Below are 23,433 nucleotides of genomic sequence, written 5' to 3' on the forward strand. Positions count from 1 at the left end.
GTTTAATTTGAAGTCAAATGAAAAGTGATGACATTTCTTCTACTTTCTGTGTTTTTATTTTTGTTTGCAATGATTGAATTATAAAGATATATACATGTACTGTAATGTGATTGATGATCTTGATTTGAAATTATTTGCAAACTGTTATTGAGATCAGGGGCCCTACATGTACATGTATTGCTTGTTATTTTACACACCCTTTATGACACTGATGTGAAATGAGCACCTGCTTGTAATTGATACATCTAAAGCAGAGGTTGTGAACACTGAACAGTGCTTCATTATTCAAAGCCATTGTAAGGTTACATCAGTAAAGTGATACTTTACTGATACTTTACTTATTGTGGGTGCGTCCTGGTCTAGTAGTTCTGACTCTTGCCTTTCAACAGAGGGTCGTGGGTTCGAATCCTAGCCATGGCATGTTTTCCTTCAGCAAGAAATTTATCCACACTGTGGTGCACTCGACCCAGGTGAGGTTAATGGGTACCCAGCAAGATTAATTCCTTCAAGGAATTAAGCTCTAGCCAAAGCCGAGGTATTAAAAGCAAGCCCTCTGTATTCTCAGGCAAAAAGTGCTTTATCAATCCAGCTATTACCGTATTATTACTATATATATATAGGAAAAGGATAAGATAAGTTTTGATAGACTTTTTAAATTTTGGGGGGCTGTTTCTCATTGACAGACACTAGCCCTTTTCTGTAGGCCTATGGTTGTGAAATACACAGGTATCCAGGTCAAAGTCCTCAGTTTATTACACAACAGATAACAATAAACATTCACAGAATTTGTGAAGATCATGAAATATAATGAAAACCAAAGCAAATTCAAATTTATTAAAACAAAAATGCATTGAAATGGAATATTGTAGATAAAACATATTTTGTTGTGGTAAGCATGTGTTTGCCTACATGTAGTTTATCTGCATGATTGCTTGTACAATGTACAACTTATATTTTTGACTATGAACAATTTAATTATACTATGTTTGTTACTGAAGACAATGAATAGATTTTTAGGACACCAAAGGACACAGAATTTTGAAAAAAACTTGAAAACTTTAGGGACTTTAGTAAAGATATTATTTAATATCATACATGTTTGATTAACTTGCAGACAATGAAGATGTAAGAAGAACCGTTCTTAGGGAACTCAAACTTCTACGACAGCTTAAACAAGAAAACATTGTAGAACTCAGGTAGGTTTCTCCATCCAGGAGCCCATTACACAAAGATAGTGATTAATTGCTAATGATTATCAAAATCATTGTTGCTTGCATGTTTTTCTCAGTAGACTGTTTAGGAACCAATCAGAATTGTTCTTTCAGATTAGTGATCTATTGCTAAACTTTGATTTGGGCCAAGGTTATTGGTCTTTCATTTTCATTCCCATTTTGTTTTTAAATACATTTTGTTAATGTTCTTTATCTCGCAATGTGCCATTCTTAGATAGCACTATGAGATTATAAATAAAATATTACCTCTATTATTGTTATTTGAATTATTGTTATTATTATTATTACTATTATTATATCATTATTATTATATCATTACTAGTACTAGTTATTATGATTATTATTTTTATTATTACATGTAGTATCAGTATTGATATAGTATAGTTTACGTACTAGTTTTCTCATAGTTATTATCGTTATTTTTTTGTTATAATGATTATTGTTATTATCATTATTATTACATGTATGTTATCATTATTGTTTATTGTTGTTGTTATTGACTGTTTACCATTGCAGTTATGATTATTGCTTTATAGCATAGAGTAGGAACATGTGGGTCTGTATGTGTCTGGCCAAACCCACACATTTTTCCAAACCCTTCCGTGTTAGTACCACTATAGCCACCACAAATACCACATGAAGATATCGCTACCAAAACTTCAAATTGGCTGCTATTATTCTGCTTAATATATAGTTTGCCACTGCATTTGTTTTCACTACTTTGTCTTATCCTTATATTGTATTCATGTCTAAATTTTGTTATGACACTGTTATAAATTTGTCACACTGCAATGTACTTTAATGTCATACTGCGATCATATTTATTTTGACTTTACAATAAATGCAAGAACTCCTGCAAAAAAATCTACAATAACAACATACATGTAACATACACGTACCTGTTTACAGTCATTTAAGATCACAACCTGCATTCATGTAAAAGCATGGTATTGTTTTTAGTTTGATAGGCCTAAGAAACATCATCTTATTATTGAGTACAATCTCTCTAGAAAGAATATTGTGTGAGGAAATTATGCAGTGTACATGTGCATGCTATGCACTGTAAATTTTGCTTGTTACCTAGGCAACAATATTTTCCTTTATAGTTTCATATCGAGAATAAATTCCCTCTCCAGTGGCTTCATTATAGAGATAGTAGCTATAAAGCTATAGTGAAAGTTTCAATTTGGAATTTGGTTTTTGTTTATCATGATTAATGTTCACACTGTACTGAATTAAAAAACAAACAAAACATGCTTTCTGTGGTTTAGCAAACATAATTATTTGTTTCAACGGGAAAACAATGTTCATGTATTAACATTTTGATATGAAACATTGCAATTAGTAATATGTTCTAAAGTTAATATTTAATAGTAAGACATGTTTTGTTTGATTGCTATTGATCTTCATTTATTGCAACAACATGTATGTAGTAATTTAGATTATATATATTACAAATAAAGTAGTTGACAATTACATGTACATGTATATATACACTTCATGTATCAAAGAATGATAATTGAAAATAATGAACATGATCTTAAAAAAGTTCAAAATCTTAATCATAACACAAACATTTTAAGGAAGGAAATATTATAGTATACATAGTAAATAACAAACACACACAAATAACATCAACCAAGTTATGCTAATCTTATATTGCATGTCCATGATAATTTCATGATTTTCTAAATTTTGAAAATATAATAGATTTGTGCAATGTGGCCATGGAGGAAATTGCTATAAAACACTGTCTGATGTACATCAATACTTGTTATGAAGATAAACTACAGATGAATGGTTAGATACAATAAGGTGACAGGGCATTAATAATATCACCTCTATTCCTGCAGCACATTAACTATGGCTGCTTATTAATATCGAGGAGGCTGAGTTTATTACCAATAAAAGCCATATGCCAGCTATGAATGTCTGATGCCCCTGAAAGTTTCAATGACATTTATCTATATGACAACAATAATCAAGAAGTAATTATTGGATCGGGATGTATAAATTGAAAAAAGTATTCATATATTCTGAAATTGATTCACCTTGTGATGGGAATGATCAATTATTAATGATTAGAAACATCAATGGCATACAGCACTCCTCTTGTACATGAAGATACATGCAGGAATTTCTGGTTCAGTATAAATTTCAGTACACATGTGGTTTTTTTAGTGAGTGGTAGACAAGAGACAAAGGAAAGGACAATTTCTCTTTCCGGGGGGGGGGGGGGGGGGTCATAGTCACTTTAATTCTTAGTTTAGGTACTTTCAAGTTTTATCAAAGTTGCTATTCATCTTCCTTTCCCATTTTTTTTTCTTTCTTTCTGTCTGGTTTGATTGTCCTTTTTTTTCTTTGTCAATAATTTAAGAACAATAGAAACAATGTTTTCAGCACTAAAGAAATATAAAGACTAAAGAACATTGAATTATGATGTGATGATGATCAGATGTACAGTACATCATGTTATTGAATACAGACATCCCCACTACGTGCATGCTTTATACTTTTATATGTTTTCATACTTGTTTTTATTCTGATCTGTACAGGGAAGCCTTTAGACGGCGTGGGAAGCTCTATCTTGTCTTTGAATACGTAGAGAAGGTAAGTTGATCTTTGTTGTATGAGCTAATTAGAAGCAGATGCCAGGTGATGTCAGCTTGCACTTTCTGAATTATTTAAGAAGAATCAATCACTGATCCCATTTAGATTCAACCAGAAGTCAGTGTCTTGATGGCCCTGTTATAACCACATTGTATGCACTTTTTGTGGTAGCAATATTTTCTTCATTGTTTGTACCCCACCCAGAACTTTTTTAATTGTTACCGTGTATACACTTGATCGGCTTTTGGTTCATCTTGCACTGCGTCACACGCTGTTCCAGCTCGCGGTTCAGAACCGCGAGCCGATGCAAAAACCTGAAATGATACGCACACCAACAATATACATCATAATAAAGACAACGTTGGATCCTTGCGCTTACACTTACGTCACAACGGTAAACAATTTTGCCGATGCAGAATTGGCTTTCTGTTTACACGTAGTAAAAAAGCCGATTCTGTATCGGCTTGCGGTTCAGAACCTACTACTTTGGTGGTGCGAAATGCCGGTTCTGAACTGCCAGCCGATGCAAGTTACTCGCGTTTACATGCTATGAAAAAGCCGATCGATGCTGCATCTGCTCGTGGTTCAGAGCCGCTAGCCGATGCCAAAGCCGATTAAGTGTAAACACGTAAACACATGAATCTCCAAGTCCAGTTGATTTTTTCCATCTTCATGCTTGTCGGGCAACCTGTTAGAATGCCCCACAACTTCGCTGGTATTGTACTTTGGAATTTCTTTTGGAAAATGAATATTGATGTCTTCTTACCAGTTGTTTTTTAGTCTAGAAATTCTACAGGTTAAGCAAATTTGATGACAATGATATGCATCATGTATTTACTTGTGATGATTAGACAATATATATTGCACTGTTCCATTGTTTCTCGTATGGTCCTTCAAATGTAGAATTTCTGGGGTAATTCAAGCTTCTGAGAAACTTCAATACGAACAGGGGCCTGTTTAAACACAAGTCAAAATGTGAAGCGCAAGTCCCGAATGCGGGTGCTTCATTGGCTGAAAATCAAGTTGCGCGAGATTTTTTTTCAGTTTCGTTTGATTGCAACTCTTTCTGCAACAGGCCCCTGAGCAACTTACATGTACATCATATGTTACAGCTAATTAGGGGCATGGGAATGCATGTATAGATGATCATTTATTTCTTAACCTTTGTCTTTCCAATTTATTAGAATATGCTTGAACTTTTAGAGGAGAATCCGAAGGGAGTATCACCAGAAAAAGTCAGGTTAGTGAGAGAGAGAGATCTACGTACAGCCCCCTAAAAAAATGTCTGGTAATGAATGCTGACAAGTTTTTTTTTGTCATGTATTGAAATTTATCTGTTGTGTTTGAAACAAAACCTTGAATCCAGACCAGTGTAATATACTTACATGTTTAGGTCATTCTTTTAATTTCTCTTTAGATTTTAATAGGAAATTACTGTTATAATGAAATAAATTATCCAGAACCCCCTAAAAAATAGAATAAAAGAAATTAAGAAAAAAACATACGGAATGGTGAAACCCCCCTCAATCAGAATCGCTGCAAATGTTTAAATGTCAGATAGATGATTCAGTCAATAAATTGTGGCTACAGTACCAACTAGGATTTATTTATCCATGCCCTATTGAAATATTTATGTGCCAATAATTAAATCTAATTTTTTTCCCATCCTCCTTGAATAGGAGTTATATCTATCAGTTGATCAAGGCTATTCATTGGTGCCATAGGAATGATGTCATACATAGAGGTAAGGAGAAACATATATATATGTCTTTAATGAGAAACCCTGTTATGACAATCTTTTACATTTTGTGTTTGGGTTCTGTAAATAAGGGCTATATACATCACACTGGGACTTTGTGACACAGAGATTGTAATCAGTTGCACATTTGCAGAAAAAGAAGGAATTATTGCTTAATACTGGTCAATCTTTTGAATAAAATATGTAGGCATTAATGATGTTGATTGGTCATTGTCCATTTTCTTGGTGCTAATTTATGGTTTGGAGCTCAGGGCCCCATTTTACAAAGAGATGCAATCAATCTGATCAACCACAACAATGGACAGCCAGAAGCTTCAACATCTAAAATGCATGTTTGCTCAAAATACTTTTTTAGATATGTATATTCATACATTTATTGTTTTCTTGAAGATTTATTGTGCTTCTCTTTGTTTAAAAGGACATTTTGTAAATTTCCTGTACATAGGAACAATTATGACACTGATGGATTTCCTTACAGTTGAGGATGATGGGATCAATCGTAACTCTTTGCAAGACGGGGCCCAGATGTAAACTAAGTAGAAGGGGAAACAGTTCTCCTTGATACTGTATCACTTCTTATTTGAAAAAAAAAAATTGCACCATAAATTGTTTGTATTCTGGAACATGATTCATAGTTCAATTGATCAATCAATGGATCAAGAGAGACAGAACCAATATTTTGCTGTATTTTGAGATATCTAATATTATTGTCATTAATCAATGTAATTTTTTAAACAACATACCTGTACATTTTCTAATCTTTTATTTCGGGACCCCATTTTTTATTTTGGAACACTTTTTGTAATTTCATCTTTGTAGATATCAAGCCTGAAAACTTACTCATCAGCTCAAATGACACTCTAAAACTTTGTGATTTCGGTAAGTACTGGACGTATTTTGTAATGAGAAATATCATTGCCAACTCTTGTGTTCATATAATGTACATGTACATCATGATACCACAATTCTCATTGTCCAATAAACTAGAAAAAAAGCAAAAGAATTTATCATTGAGATTCCATTTATTTACATATACAAAGCATTTAACTCTTTGCACGCTGAATTTATTTTTTCTTTTAAAATTATGGTAATTGTTTCTATGTTTTTAATTTCTTTAATTCAGGATTTCCATATATTGCACCTCTGATAATTATAATTATTATGTAGATGTTATTGAAGAACTATTGCTCTTTATTACCTTAACTAATTTGAAGGTAGGGGAGAAAACTAATTATTACGATTGTTTGTACGAATGCCCAAAATTGCAATATCAGCATGTAAAGGGTTAATTCATTGACTTGATGACCTTTTTTGTTATTGCATTTCACATGATGTATAGATGTGACAAGGGAAGTACATTTTTTACCTGAATATAATTTTCTCAGAATCATGGCATGTAATTATTTGTGTAAAAATGGTGAAATGTAGCTCCGCTTCAATGCCTACATACCCTCCCATGTAGCTTAAAGGAGAAGTGAAGTATAGTAACAGTATTTTTTTTTTCATCCTCTGGTGGTTACTACAGTACATGCTTGACCAATGCCTCTAATCCAGTCAATACCTTGGATATGACTTAATTGTCAATGACATGGGCATAAATCCATGGGGGGGGGGAGGGGGGGATAAACTATCCCCCACCCCTGAACAATAGTTGTGTCACAAGGATTACACCAGTGGTCAATGATCACAATTTTTGTGAAATAGTGCACTGAGGGTTAAAGTTTGCTTGTCATTTCTTGAGCTAATAATAAACCAAATTAGTACAATAATATAATATTAATGTGCATTGCTTTTGTTCCTTTAAGATTGTTTTTTTACATGACCATCAGCCTCTGTTTCATATTTCTGCCATCTTGACATTTAGGCATGAATTGGTTTTAGATAATGAATAGCATAGGATATACAGGACATGGCCTTACATGTAAACATCTTTAGAATGAAAATGCAGTGTTGTAGTTTCTGCCTTTTATGGTTCATGTATATGTATCCATCTTTAATTAGAGGACAATATTCCCTTGCATTCTGTATCATGCTAGGTATATAATTTTTAAATGTACTGCTGGCTTCTGTTGTTACACTACATGTAAATATCAATTCTCAGCCTATTCAAATATTTAAGTGGTTATGATTATAGAATCAGCAATAATATAAAAATGATTGATTTTTTTTCCAAAACGAGCTTGTACAGTAGACAATAGGATTCTATTAACATTAAAATTCATTTTCTTTAAATTTTAAGTTGACAAGGAATGCATTAGGGCATATTATTTTTCCCTGGTCAAGGTTGACTTCAGAATTTAATATGTGACATGACAAAAACATGACCTAAATTCTTTGAATTTGATGTGTGTGACATGACAAAAATATAACCAAAATTGTTCGAATTTCAGATGATATGGCAAAAATATGGCATGAAATTATCCACTCTCTGCATTGCTATTTTTATAGAGTAGACATGAGCTTGACTGTCTATTAAAATGTAATGTACTACCATATCTCTTCATTTTCTGTCATCACAAGAATATTATCAATAGCTTTTTGATCATCAGGTTTTAATTCCTTGTTTTCTCTATCATTTCACATCTACCATAGATGTGTTTTGTTTGATAGCTGTGTGTCATGATAATATCAACCAAAACTGAAGACCTATCAGCCGAGGCATACCTTGGAAACATTGTCAGGAGAGGCAAAAATTATCTGTCAGCTAAAAAAAAAGCGATCAAAGATCACCACCATTTCCAAAAGCAATTTCCCTCTCCATTATTTTCTATTTTCTGACAGCTACAGAAAAAAAAGTATTAAATAAAAAAAGCACTTGCCAGTCAAAGGTCATCAATTTTTTTTTTTTGTGTGTGTGTGTGTGTGGGGGGGGAGAGGGGCACTCTACCCTTTTCTTCAGGTATGCTAGTACCTTTCAATATACAATACCACATCACATTATCACCAACTCATTGCAAAGCATTGATTTATATCAAGTTAAATACTTTTTAAAAAATGTACAGGTAAAAAAAAGGATTTGTTAAAATAAGAATTTTGTAAACATGGCATATCTTACTGTTCTTTGATTAGGTTTTGCACGAAACCTTGATGGGAATAGCTCAGCCAACTATACTGACTATGTAGCCACAAGATGGTATCGATCTCCTGAACTGTTGCTAGGGTGAGTATTAGTAATGAACCTTTAATAACAAAATAGTACACTATCATCCTTTACATGTAGCATTGATAGGAAAGTACTATTGAGAAGTAAACTATTCTTTATAGATGTTTTGAGTAATGCTTTTGTATCAATTACCACTGTGCTGAATTGTTTCAGCATAGTGAAACGGTATTAAGCACAAAATGATCATCAACAAAGCGATACATTATCATCCTTCACATATATCATTGATATCATTATTGAGAAGTAAACTATTGTTTAAATGTTTTGAGTAATGACCCACTTTAAAGAAACACAATTTGCTGCATTGTTTTAGTCCCTGCTGTCATGATAAGAATAATAGGTCCATTTAGATGCATAGAATGTTGGTTTATTACATGTATGTCCATTATAAAGTAAATTCACTTTATGAATACCCCCTATTGTAGCTGTTATATTTCATCTTATTATTGCCCCCTTGTGTAAATTAAATGTATGTGACCATGGTAGCGATGACTCTGACATAAAAAGAATAGTTTATAGATACTAATTATTGTTCATTGTGTGGTTGGTATGGTTGGGTTCGATAGAGACAAAGTGAAAAGAACAGGAATGAAATCAAGAGGCAAGAAAGAAAGAGGGGGGGGGGGGGAAGTGGCGAGAAAGAAGCTGCCTAGAATATCTTAGAACCTCTTCTCTTGCTCTAAACCTTCACTTCTCATCTGGTTTATTGTCCATCCTGGTGGGTGTTTCATAAAGCTGTTGGTAAAGTTACGCACAACTTTTGTATGTACGACTGGAACATGTTCTTAGGTCATAAATCAATTATACAGGGATGTCACTTAGCATAAGAAAGGATCACCAGTCGTGCGTAAAGTCATTCTTATCTTAAGAACAGCTATATGAAACACCCACCAGGAATGGACCCAGTTTCAGAATGAATATTTTGTCCAGGCAAAAATCTTTGGGGCCACATTACTTTTCACAAACCACTGCCTGATGGAGAAATTTGAAATCGATTGCAAATCAATCATTAGCCTTGCCTTTAATTGCAAATTTGTAATTGATTGATGGTCAGCTTCTTGTATCAACAAGTATGTATTGATCTACTTTAGTTGAAATTGATCTATCCCTTGAAAATTTGAAAGTGATATTTGCGATTGGTAGCAAATATTTCTTGCAAATCCACATCATAGGATAAGCTTTGAAATTACAGTATGGAGCTTTTCCCCAGTTGTTTTTTTTATTTTCCAGTGCTTTGTCCCAAGCTCCTGTGTAATTTTTTTCTGATTCTGTCTAAAGCTGTCTTTTTTGCCAAACAATGTCTTCATTCTTTACACTTCATCTCTCAAAACTGACACTCCAGTAACCAAATGATAAGCCATGAACTCTTTCCAAGTTTCATGTTTATGAAAAGCATTTACTTTACAGGGGCCGCGGAAGTGGCCCCTGTAACCGTGTACAAAAACTTAAAATTGATCATATAATTGTGATTTTTTATATGGTCAGCCCCCTCCCCCACTTTGGAAATTAACAATTTAACAATAACCACTGTATGTATCAGGGGATATTGTTAGAACTAAATAAATTACCCAAATTGGCCAATTAAAGATAATTTCAATGCTGAGATGACATTTAAATTTCCCTTTTTTTCTACAATGTATGTGATTATTAAAGGTTGTTGAATGCCTTTATAAACCATCATTACAAAATTACTTGCCAAATGCAATTTAAAACCAAATAATTTTTAGACTATTTAAATCTTTTTATCAAATATCTTCATTTATCTGTCTATATTATTGCATGAAGGTGGGTAATAAATTAATTTCAAGTTGCATGGAATGCATCATACTAGAGTGTGTTTTGAAAGAAGTTCAGCAATGTAATCTCTCAACACTGTTTTGTTTGTATTCTAGATGTGCCTATGGTAAAGCGGTTGATGTATGGGCCATAGGTTGTATCTTAGGTGAACTTAGTGATGGTAATGCTGTGTTTCCTGGTGAGAGTGAGATAGATCAACTCTACATGATTCAGAAGATCCTAGGTCCGCTACCACACTATCAGATGGCTATCTTCAACAATAGTCCTAGGTTCTCTGGCTTAAAGGTAAATGATCTATCCTTGGCCCAGTAGCACAAAGGGAATAGCGGTTGATTGCCAAATGAAATTGCCTATCAATACCATCGTTATACGTGCTTAATTCACTGACAATGAACAAAACAGTATTCTTTCAAATTAGTGATTGATCGCTAATCTTTGTTATACATGGCCCTGGGCCCTCTATAACGGTAGAAAATAATTTTTATGATTAACGGCATTGAACTCAGTTTGCAACAAAGTGTTAAATTATAAGTAGAGTTAATTAACTTTGTGTTGCAGGTCCCATGTTTAGTCAACTTTTCTGACATATTGATATTTGTCTCTACAGACTTGGGACCCCTCTTAAGAAAAGTATGATCGAAACAATCTAGCTAAACTATGAAAACGTGTACACCAAAGTAGAATTAATTTTGTTTATTGAAAGATAGTTAGATATCTTTTGAAAATGTGACGTAGTCACCTATAAATTTACTGGTGTAAATGAAGGACTTTTGTTATTTATATTTTTTACCAACTGCAGAAGAATTAGGTCAATTAACATCTCAGTATAAAATGAAAACCCACTTTGCGCATGATTTGTTTCAAAATCTTATACTTAATTATGAATACATGCCAAAATCATTATAAATTTTGAGTTTTTTTGTGTAATTGTAACATGTATTGAATAATCTTTTGTTACTTCAAATGCATTACCTTGAGTAATGAAAAGTCATACTTGTGTTTAATTAATTTAAAAACTAACATGGATCTCTTATCTGAAATGTTTAATTTAACATGTTTCTTAAAAACAGTAACTAGTTTATCCCTGCTGTCTCTTATTTCCCCAGTTTCCTAGCATTTCAGTCATAGAGCCAATTGAGAAAAAGTATGCTGGCATCATCAATGGAGTCATGCTAGATTTCCTAGCGGTAAATAAATTTGATCTGTTTTAAATAATTTGATGAAGAACATTGATTAGCAATTTTTTTCATGCAGTTAGCACATCATTATCAACTTTCTTGATTCGTATACTCATTGGATGATTTTGCTTGATGGGTTTTTTTTAATGGAGAAGGTGGTGATTATCGTAAGATTGGTCACAATGATTAATTGTTGGTGGTGATATTGGTGAAGATGATGAAGATAGTGATGATCATAATCAAGATAGTGATAAAGATGAAGATAAAATGCTCATTTTGAAGATGCAACTTGTGCAACTACCTTGTCTACTGTATTCCATGCTTCAAAAATTTTATCATGTGACCACATAACTTGTTTAATTATCTGTATATTACAGATAAAGTATGGTCACAATTTTTTTTTTAGGTTGGTAATGAACTCCTTTCTTTGAAATGCATTGTACATTTTCTCATGCTTCAATCGATTACAAAATCTTTATGTTATTCACCTTGTACAGCACACACTAAGATTAGACCCATCTGAGCGCTTCACCATAGACCAGTGTCTTGACCATAGGGCCTTTCACACTGAGAGGTTGCTCCGGAACGAGATCCGGCCTAAGTCTGCATTCACCACCAGGCGACAGGAAGCCGATAGCGATGGTACAGACGAGCTCTCACCTAGGTATGTACAAGAGTTGAAATGAATTATTTAAGGCTGTTGACCAATCAAGTTCTAACTATATTAATTCCATCTGAAAATAGAATTGATTTTAGCTGTTGGTTACTCTCCCCCAAGGAGATTCAGGTATTTACAAGAGTTGAAATAAATTATTGAAACTGTAGCCCAATCAAGTTCTCACAAAATTGATTTCTATCTAAAATTAGAATTGATTTTAGCTGTTGGTGACTCTTCCCCAGGATATGCAGGTGTTTTCAGGCATAGAGCACCTGCTGAGATGTTGAAGTGGGGGAAGGCTGTAATCAGTTTGCTTTCATTTATTCTTTGTGTGGCCTGTGATTTGATTGATCTCACCAAGCTAGTCAGTGATGGGATATTTGAAATTCAGAGTGGCCATTTCCATGATTTTAATAACCAATGAGAAAATGAAAGGTCCTTGTCCTTAATTTTATTACAGATATTGATCCTTTAGTTGTATTGAGAAAAAAGCCAGGCTATGGGTGGCATGGTAACAATTCACGACTTTCTATTTCAAACTCTTTTTACATGTTATTTATTTTGATGTTTGCTTGGATCCTTATCTCTCTGTAAAATGAAAATATATTTTCATTTATGAAGATGAGATTTAGAATTAATCAAAGAAATCCAAATTTACATCACTCCCTGAAAATGGCATATTATGTATTTTGGGAAATAATTTGTTTATGCTTTAATTTTTTTGGGGGATGTACAACCTGAGTGTTTTTTTGTTGTTGTTTATTTACCATCATTATATGATTTAATAGATGATGAGCATATTTCCAGAGGTATTTTGAGTGTGAGGTGGATGGTTCAGTGCAGAGGGGATGATCAAAGAAAATGAAAGAGCAGATGAAAGGGGAAAGGAGGTTGTTTGATTGAGGATGAAGAATGCACTGAATATGCTTAGTGGAGTAGGGGATAAGGACTGTTACCATAAGTTTGTGGTGATGCTGGTAATCTCTGTTTATGGGGACTAACATGGATTTAAATATTTGGATTAACTCTCCACTACTTGATAATTATTGAAGAGGAATAAATTTTGTCCCCAAATATTAGCAACACATCTCATCTGAAATCTGAAATCACTACTATTGTGATTTAAATGTGAACTTGATTTATCTTCTTTCAGGGAGAGTAAGCGTAAAGCTAAAATCGGCTTCATTGAAAATAATGAATCCCCTCAGTCCAGGAATGATGTGACTGGAAGATACCAGCAACATCTTCAGTCCAAGCTCCACATCTCAGAGACCAGGTCAGAAGCAGACATGGACATGAGACCCTCAAACAGATCAGATGTCCTCTCACAGATACAAACACCGCAACTCAAGTTTCTCAAGTCCAAGTCCAAAAAGAGTTCCAAAGAGAACCGAGCAGAGGTAGAGCCACGGACTGACTCCTCAGGACATCATGCTCCATTGCAACCGTCTGGGAAAAACGTGGCAGGGTTCTTAAAGAGTTACACCCTTGGAGAGCGAAAAGAACACATGATTGATATGTCTGGGTCAAGCAGACAAGCTAAGTACTCGCAGTATAAGAAAGGAGCCATTCTTGCAATGTCTGAACAGAATCAAGGAGAAGAAAGTAGCCACCATGGAACATCTCAGAAACATGAACAACACAAAAAACAGTATTCAGTTGATGATGAATCATTACCGTACAATGAGACATCTAATAGGACAGAATACTTGAATAGCACAAAGAATACCTTGAACAAGAAAAAATGGGACATGGATGACAGTGATGACGGTCAAAGTAGGGTCATATCACACTGGAGCATGAATGGCAGCCATGCTGGTTCATCACAGGACCAAACTACTACAGGACAACAGGAAAATGAGGGGGTGAATCCCTTCGGAAAATACCTCAAAAGTGCCTACAAGAAACAAAACAAGGATTCAGAGAAATCACGTAGAGAGACTCACAATCAGGATGTCTTGCAGAGTAAACATGACGCAAACAAAACTAGCCATAAAGACTCAAGAACTTCTGGGAATGACCATTCTGATGATAGGGGCTCTGAATCCCACCAGTGTGTGGACACCCGGACAGTTAGTAATGATCACAGTAGACTTCCTTTACCACACAGGACAGACAAGAAGGGTACTGAGATCCCTGGTAATACAAATCCATTTGGTGCTAAGGACACTACGGACTCACAGGGTTTTGGGGGTAGGGTATCCAACATTGAGGGCGGTAAGCATCCACTTTCAATAACGGCTGAAACACCTCGGACAGTGCTTCCCAACCAGACCAAACCATTGGTTTCCTCAGAAGGCCATGTTGACCAGGACCGGGGTATGGACTATCAGGTTACGGGTGATCCTGGTGAGAGAGGCGATGAGAGAACAGGGATGGAACAAGATGAAAAGGTGTGTAGTTTTATTGTATTTGAAGTTCATTCATCAGGAATATAGTGGTCTTGGTGCTTAGTTTGCATGCATTGGACCAGGTCATGTTAATACAATCTAATGAATATGATGCAATTGTCATTGCTTTTTATTTGCTGACAAAATATTATAGAAATTTCTAAGAATTCAAGACCAAATTTCTTTGCCTTTATTTTAATTAGAGAAAACTGTTTTAATGGGACATCATATGATTGCTTGTTCTTCATGGTTTTAACCATAAAAATAACCACATTTACAATGCGCACTACGCTGCGAGGAATGCTAGAGGCACATATATGATAATATTATTATTACTCCGGCTTTAGCCTTACTGCCGTCTGACGATTAAGCATTGGAGGAATTTCTCCTTACCGGGTACCCTTCTCACCCGGGATGGGTACAGGGTAGTGTGAATAAATTTCTCGCAGAATGATAACTGGCTGGGAATCGAACCCACGTCTCTCACATTGAAAGATTGAGAGCCAAATCCACTAGATCACAATGCCCCCACATCTTCAAATATCACTTTGCCAAAATGTCTTCTTTTCCAAATCCAATAACATTTGACATTTCTTGAAAATATTTCCAAGAAATACACTCTGCAGAACTTGATATTGACTGAAAGCGATATTTGAAGGTGCCCGTGAGCGGAGACAAATATGAAATCTTAAACTGAAGCAAAACCTAGGGATTTGTTAAAAGATATTACACATCTCTTGGCAATGACATTTCATCTAAAAGCAATTTACATTAAATGTTTTTGACTTCCCACAGCAGCATGAAGACACCCCAAGAACCAACCATAATAGATCAAATCCTCCACAGTATGGTGATAGAGGGCGCCATTCATCTCCTGCACCCAGGGAAAGACGGGGGAAGATAAACCTTCCTCAACAGATTCAAACAATAGGTAATATTTTCAGCACTATTAGTATATGACTAAAGATACTACATGATGCATTTTTAGTATATGACTAAAGATTTTCTTGTGATTTTCTTAAAAAACACCTTGAGTACTTTTGATTTGGTGCAATACAAGTCCCATTCATTATTATAAGAGATTAAAGTTGGCTAATAAAGACTTTCAGATTTAAGATGTTAAAGTTTGGAGTACTAGTTAAAAAAAAATGTAGAAATTATGTTGGTATCCATTTGGAAAAAGGCATGAAAATAAGGATTTCCAATACATGTAATACTTCTTCTGTATCTGACCTGAACGTTTAGTTGCAAATGTTCCCAACATAATAATGCTTCTTTATATCGGTAAAGCACTCAGAGACCTTTCTTCTGATAGATTAAGCCAATGCAAAAGCAGAATATTGATATTGTTTTTCATTATATAAAATTATTTTTGTGTTACTAGAATTTGATGCTGTAATGGAAGCACCAGTACCAGGCCCTGAATTGGTTCCAGGTCCTACAAGCAAGCAGTCCCAGTTCAAGAAGGATGGTCCCTTTGAACAGAAACCTGTCAGTCTTGTAGAGACACACACATGGTGAGTATTAGTTATTATAGAATAGATGAGAAAATCCCTGCAGTCTGATTGGTTGAGAGCTATGCAAGAATTTTTACTGGGCTGCATGAACGATATCCCGATAATCAAAACGATATCCACTGTAAACAAGCTATCGCGCGAAAAGGTCATTGTGATGTCATCGCGCATGTACTGTTACGCTTGTTTAAGTCAAAATTTTGAATTTTTGTAAAGGCAGAATGAATCAAATAAAGGATACAAAATGATCTGTAAGTACAAATACGGTACCGTAATTGTCATAGGGATTAAAACTGCATGCATATTCGTCAGTTGAGAAGTCCAGACATACGATCTACATGTAATGTTACTGCCCTGGGCTGGCTGTGCACAGCCAAATCTCCATTGCAGGCCCAGGCAGGCGCTGGCCCCCGGCGCGGCCCGGGCATACACACACAGCTATTGCCTTAAGATCTTGTCAATGCAAAGCTGTATCTGGCATTTTGGGTATAATAATGCCTTTGTGGCAACATATTATCCAGTTTAGCCCATATTTATGTTGTCTAGGGTTATCAAAGTGTCTGCATTACATTTTGGAATTTTCATGCAACCGGTAAATAAATCATGCGTCCGGTAAAAAAATTCATGCGTCCGGTAAATCATTAATTTTTGTGGTTTATTCCATAATTTTTTTCCATTCTATAAAAACAGATGATGCATGGGTTTCTTTCGTTGGTCAGTGAAACTGTGTGCACGCGGTAACTTTGGCATTATGGTCTAAACCAAACCATGCCAAAGTTAGCTTGTGCACACAGTTCCTACTGACCCAATCTAACCCATGCATCATTTGTATACTAAATTGCTCTATATTTATTCACAAAGGTGTTGTAAGAACAAGATGAAGTCGATGAATTTCAAAAGAACCAAACAAAACTCTTCTTGGTACATGCGCATGTAATTAGATATTACATAAAAAAAATGAGTGGGAGAAAATTAGTAATTGCTGAGCGCTTTAAAAGATTGTAAGAGGGATCTTTTCTGAGATATAGCACATGCCCATGTATCTTACAAGGTACTGGATTCATAATTATTGTTTGTAGATGCAAGTCAGTTTGTCACACATAAGTAAATGCTGCCACCTATGGTTGAATAGTGGAGAGATAATATAATCATAAACCCCTGAACTTGTTACATGTCATTGTTATATAAGTAAACTTTGATTTTTCAATGTTTGGGTCAGAATACATCTTTCAAGTACCGTTGTAGTTATTAAGTAAGTTAAGTATTACGTGTAGGTTATTTTATTTAAGTGCTGAGAATGCTTGTTGATCTACAGAGGACTGATGGATTTATGTTGTATCTATGGGACCTGATATTGAGAAACATGTCTTTCTAAAGGGCTTGTATGCATCAACTTTTTTAAACCCTTGTGAGTCTATCATTGTAGCAATTGAAGCATCACATCATTTAACAAGGGTTTTTGTGCAAAAGGAGTGAGGAGAAAATATAAGTAAAGGGAAGTATAGTTAAATATATCATGTACCTTGGTGTTTCAAAGAACAGTGAAAAAATGTAGTAAGTTGAATTTTTGTAGTATTCTATTCTTTATACCCCCGCCAAACAAAGTTTGAAGGGGGTATATAGGAATCAGTGTATGATCGGTCCGTTGCAAATCTTGCGCTTTGAACTACTTCCTCAATTTTTAAGTGATTTTCATGAAACTTAGAACACACATTGGTCTTGGGGTCAAGATGTGCAAGACACTTTTTTCGCATGCTTTGGAAATGGTGTTGCCACGGTAACGGCATATAGTGTCAAGAATTAGGTAAAAATCTTACGTTTCGAAATACTTCCTCAATTTTTTATCAATTGTCATGAAATTTGGCACACACATTGGTCTTGAGGTAAAGATGTGCAAGACATAGTTTTTGCATATTTCAGAATATAAATATTATAAATCACAATTTCTTTACACATGATTATTTTATATGTAACTGTTTTTACATGTCTTTCTCAAGTTGATTTTATGACATTGATATATTTTTTTATGATGTTGACTTGTTATGATTGTATTTATTTGATTTATATTTTGTTGAAAATTAAATAAATGAAATGAAATATGTGTTGCCATGGTAACAAGTTATGGTGAAAATTGGGCAAAAATCTTTCAGTTCAAACTACTTCATCAGTTTTAAACCAATTCTCATGAAATTTGGCTCAAACACTGGTTTTGAGGTAAAGATGTGGGAGACACATTTTTTGTATGTATCAGAAAAATAATGTTGCCATGGTAACAACATATTAATGGCAAAAATTAGGTAAAAGTCTTGTAATTCAAACTTCTTTAATTTTTAACCAATTCTCATGACATATGGAACACACATTGGTCTTGGGGTAAAGATGTGCAAGACACATTTTTTTTATTTTTTGGAAATTGTGTTGCCATTGTAATGGTATGATATGGCAAAAATTTGGTAAAAATCTTACGTTTCGAACTACTTCCTCAATTTCTAAGCAATTCTCATAAAATTTGGAACACACATTGGTCTAGAAGTGCAAGGTATATTTTTGCATTTGTTGGAAATCTGAATTGTTTTAAATTGTTGCCATAGTTACAGCATATTATTGCCCCAGACCCTGGAAAAAGTATTTTAAAAAAATACTTGTTTATTTTAAACAGTTGCTCCTGAAATTTGACACAAACATTCATCTTGGGTAAGGACATGCAAGATTCACTCTCCAAGTGTGTTGGAAAATGGGTTGCCATGGTAACAACATAGGGTGAGGGTATTAATATTAATCACATTCAGTGATATTTCTAGTTGGAATCAGACATATGTTAGGCTGGATGAATACTCTTCTCTATCTCAACTTATATCTATGTTATTATGTTAAAAGTAAAATGCCTAATTAATTGTCAATATGTACATGTATTTTGCTTTTTTTGCAGGAAAAACAAGGGAAACACATTCCCAACAGATCAACAATGGAAGGAGGTGCAGAAAAGAAAGAAGAAGAAAAAAGCTTCAGTAAGTATAATTTTCATGACTTAAAATCCCAGCTTTAAATATGAGCTTTGAATTGATTTTGACTTGTGTTCTTAAAGTACAAATTGATTTGATTATCATGATGAATATTGTTTTCTCTTTCAATCTTGTACCAGAAAAACTGCAAAAGCTTCAAACTTGTAAAGTTATGATAAATGAAGATTAAATACATGCATTTGTACTATAGATTTTTTTAAAGAAATAGAATTTAGATGATATATTTTTATCAACATTAAGCCACTACTGTGACATACCAAAATTAAAATCTATATTCAAATATGCTCTCTATTCCTTCCAAAATTACCACAGGAACCACATAATGTTGATTCTGATTTTATTTGTTTCAAAGGATAAATGATTTGATATGATCCACTCATTTATATGAAAAATAATACAAAACAATTTACCAAAAGTAGGAGAGGGATCACTGATCGGCAAAACAGGAGTGATGCTGCTTGTTAAAAGAAAAAAGAAGTTCAAATAATGAGGAAAAATTCCCAATTGAATTTATTAAAGTGAAGGGGGGGGGGGTTATTATAACAATCAATAAAATTATGCATAACTTTATGAATGACTTGAATAGAATTAACCATTCAAATCAATAATCTCAACATTATTAGAAAATTGTTTGTAAAAATACTGTGAAAGCAAAATATGTTGGTGTAAGTTCTGAAAGTTTCCATTGCAAGGAAGAAGAGTATAGTGGTTTCACCATGTATCTTTCGTGGGCATATGTTGTCCTGAAAAGGACCCCCCCTCCGCACCCAAAATATATTGGCTTAATGATATTCAGATAAGAACAAATTGTCTCACTTTTATCACCTGATAACTTAGTTAATTGCTATAAGCAAATTTGGTATAAACATATTTTTGTTTAAAATTGTAACATCTTTAATTGAATGAAAATGCATGATAAACATGTACATGTATGCATGCACTTGGGATGTTGTTTTGTAGATCTATTCATTATGATTGAGTTGCAAAGCCCTGAGTCAATTCCTTGTTGACTTTTACCACTCTTTATACCTGTCTACTTACCCAAGCTTTAATGCTGGCAGCACTGTTACGAGATAGTCGTATACCTCCTGATAAGTCTGATCATGTTTCTGCTTCTTCTCTGTCATCTATCGCCTGTAGGCATTGTGAAGTGCATGTCACATATGTTATTGAAATTTCCACATATTTGACCCATAAATCTAGATATATGGCTTTATATCAGGATATGGTAAATACATTTTTTAGGTGTTTGTACCTTGCCAATTTATGATATTGGCATCGTTGATGCTTCAGGGGGACAGAGATTGTTCTAGATACCCTAGGAAAAGTATTAAGGCATATGTTAGTATTGGGACTGTTTCAGTGGCAAAGACACAACAAAATAATGTGCCAACCAAATTATCAGGTATTGGGGATACAATAAAGAATCATGTGAATTTGTTGCTGTGTAATTGGTCGAAACCCTGAATATATGAATTTGATTATGTGTGTGTGTGTGTGCTATGAAAAAAAAATGTATCATACACTGCAGGCAATAATGAGTGAAAGTTGGAGGCTCTTATAGGATTATGAGTGAAATATTTTAATAATCATGTTATGATGAGGGAAACTGAATACATTCTGATCTAGAAATGTAATTTCGATAGGAACTGGTTAGAAGCAATCTCAAAGTGCTAATCATATGCCAGAATGCTAAATGTAGAACAACAAAGTTTAATTGAAATAATTGAGGCTTGCCTCTGAAATTATATTTATTTCAGTACCACATACTTTTCTGGTGTAGCTAATACAGGAAACAACATGTGGGATCACACTATATATGGATGGGCATTTTCAGTATTTTTTCCTGCAGATATCATTTATTTGTAATTTTAATGATTTTATGTTTGCAAGTTTTTCAATTCTGTGAACATTTTATATTATGTTGTTAAAACCAATACCAGAGTTTATCTTTATGGAATTGTAGCATTCTTACCAAGTGAAAATGACATATTTCAGGCATGAAATAGTTTAATAACAGTAAAGATTGGGAGAAGGAAGACTGTAAGATGTAGTAAAAAGGGCCTAAATAGAATAAAAGAGAAAATAAACATAAAACAGAAAATTGACAGTGTGAGAAAAGGTTTGAAGAGATAACGGAGAGAGTTTATTATAATTCTAGAATGATCATCAATTGTGCTCTAGCATAACAAGATAACCATCATGTGTTTCTTTGATATGTAAGCTAAATTGTTGTAGTTTTTAGAGAATTTGCATGTTTTTACCCCCATTCAACCACACTATACATGTATTAAGTGGTAAGGCTGAATTCTTCACCCTTGTAAACATATTGTATTTTCATCATCTTCCTTTTGATTTATTTTTTGGTGATGGAATCTATTTTTTAACATTAATTTTTTTTTTACCATTCAGATTCAATAGTTTAGAATGTTTTTTTTTGATATAGCGAAAAATTACCAATTAGAAAAATTATTGTAGAAAAATGAATTTCTATCTTCCCTCTTTATGTATGATTTTGGCAAAAAGCTACATGTAGGTAACATATTTCAAGATGATGGTTGCTCATATACATGTACATGTATATATATATATGTATGATATTCCTTTTTTTTTTGGTTTGCGTTTAAACGCAAACCAAAAAAAAATGAATATCATATTCCTTTTTTTCAAAGAAACAAAAACAAAAAAGGTACGCAGAGAAAGTTTGAACATACATGTACATGTAGAAGAAAACTTTATAATGGGATATTGAACTCCCAACCTGTTTATACAGCTGAGTAGATGATGCTGTTAGTTCACTCGTTATCCCATCAATCTCATGCTGATTAGCGTAGTACCCTTGTTTACATTATTGAGTGTATTATCACTATCTAATGATAGTGATGATTGCAGGCAAATCCAGGATTTCAAAAGTTTTCACTAGCGAAAAAAAAGGACTCAGTTGCTTTCAAACACTCTGACAAAAAAAAAAGAAGAACTAAATACTACAATGTCAATTTTGGTTAAAGGGAGGGTTATTCTGGTGGTGGGGAAGGGGTGTGAAGGCTTGGAAGGCTACCAGTTTGCCCCTCTACTGGATCCACGCCTGATGATAATTGTTTGTAGATCTATAAGAATCTTACTAGTATATTGTTATATATTAAGTTACTTTCCAGTGGCATTCTGATATTAATATTTCACATGAATATAGCACTTATCACTTACGGAACATCTCTATGCACTTTACAGATAAAGGCCTGGTCACACCGCCCGAGCGTTGTTGGAGCGGTCGTGGAGCGGTAGGGAGAGAGGGTCGAATTTCGCTCACAAAATTTGGGAAAAAATCGAAAAAAAAAACAATCGAAAATGGTGAACGGTAGCGAGTGGTGATGATTTTTTCTCTCCGCTCCATGACCGCTCCAACAACGCTTAGGCGATGTGACAAGGCCTTTAATTATTAAATTGGAATTTGATTATTGACCCCTTGTGGAGCATTCCAGCATGTTGCCTACAATTTGACTTTGTATGATATAAAATAATGTATTCATTGTATATCATTACAGTCCTTTCTGAATACGGACACTCAGGATCGGATAGGGGTGCAGAGAGCTATCTATGGTAACAGAGAATGGGATAACCGCGCCCCTCCTGAATATGTCAAGTCCCAGAAATCACTCCGGAAACTATCACAAACACCCAGCTCTGATAAGGTGAGGCTCTTTAAGATTTCAATCTAGGAAATTAAAAATCTCTGACTGTACACTTATCATAATTTCCATGTAATGCTGAATTGTCATTGCCAGTTAATTGACTTTATGTTTTCTCTTTTGATTTGTAAGAATTTGGAAGAAATGAGGAGTGAGATGGCCACCTGTTCCGGGTGTGGAGTGAGAGAAAATTCAACATTAAAAAATGTGGTTGCAGACAGGATTGAAATAACTTTCCCATTACAACATATGTGCAGTACCACATGCAGTAGTTTATTGTGTGTACTAGTATATTCTTTGAGCATTGTAATCACTTTTTACCTGTTATTGTTTTGTAAAGAATTATTGCCTATAGAAAACAAAGCAATATGCAGTTGTTATAATGAAGTGTAAATTCCTTCTCCATATTTTCTTTGTTTTATT

The 23,433-nt window shown here is 34.1% G+C and overlaps 1 protein-coding gene across 2 annotated transcripts in view; it reads left to right on the plus strand.

Moving 5' to 3' along the window:
• Window positions 1–23,433, plus strand: part of LOC121411466 (cyclin-dependent kinase-like 5) — a 32,425-nt gene that overhangs the window by 3,852 nt on the left and 5,140 nt on the right. The window contains exons 2-15 of one of the 2 annotated variants that reach the window (XM_041604221.1): window positions 1,115–1,196; window positions 3,788–3,842; window positions 5,027–5,082; window positions 5,522–5,586; window positions 6,421–6,480; window positions 8,671–8,761; window positions 10,657–10,846; window positions 11,668–11,748; window positions 12,237–12,403; window positions 13,551–14,790; window positions 15,583–15,718; window positions 16,172–16,304; window positions 19,231–19,309; window positions 22,867–23,013. In XM_041604221.1, coding sequence (XP_041460155.1) covers window positions 1,115–1,196; window positions 3,788–3,842; window positions 5,027–5,082; window positions 5,522–5,586; window positions 6,421–6,480; window positions 8,671–8,761; window positions 10,657–10,846; window positions 11,668–11,748; window positions 12,237–12,403; window positions 13,551–14,790; window positions 15,583–15,718; window positions 16,172–16,304; window positions 19,231–19,309; window positions 22,867–23,013 — 2,582 coding nt within the window. The remainder of the gene's footprint in view (window positions 1–1,114; window positions 1,197–3,787; window positions 3,843–5,026; window positions 5,083–5,521; window positions 5,587–6,420; window positions 6,481–8,670; window positions 8,762–10,656; window positions 10,847–11,667; window positions 11,749–12,236; window positions 12,404–13,550; window positions 14,791–15,582; window positions 15,719–16,171; window positions 16,305–19,230; window positions 19,310–22,866; window positions 23,014–23,433) is intronic. The other variant, XM_041604229.1, reaches the window with a different exon arrangement.

This window comes from Lytechinus variegatus, chromosome 1 (assembly GCF_018143015.1).
Source record: "Lytechinus variegatus isolate NC3 chromosome 1, Lvar_3.0, whole genome shotgun sequence".
NCBI lineage: Eukaryota > Metazoa > Echinodermata > Echinoidea > Temnopleuroida > Toxopneustidae > Lytechinus > Lytechinus variegatus.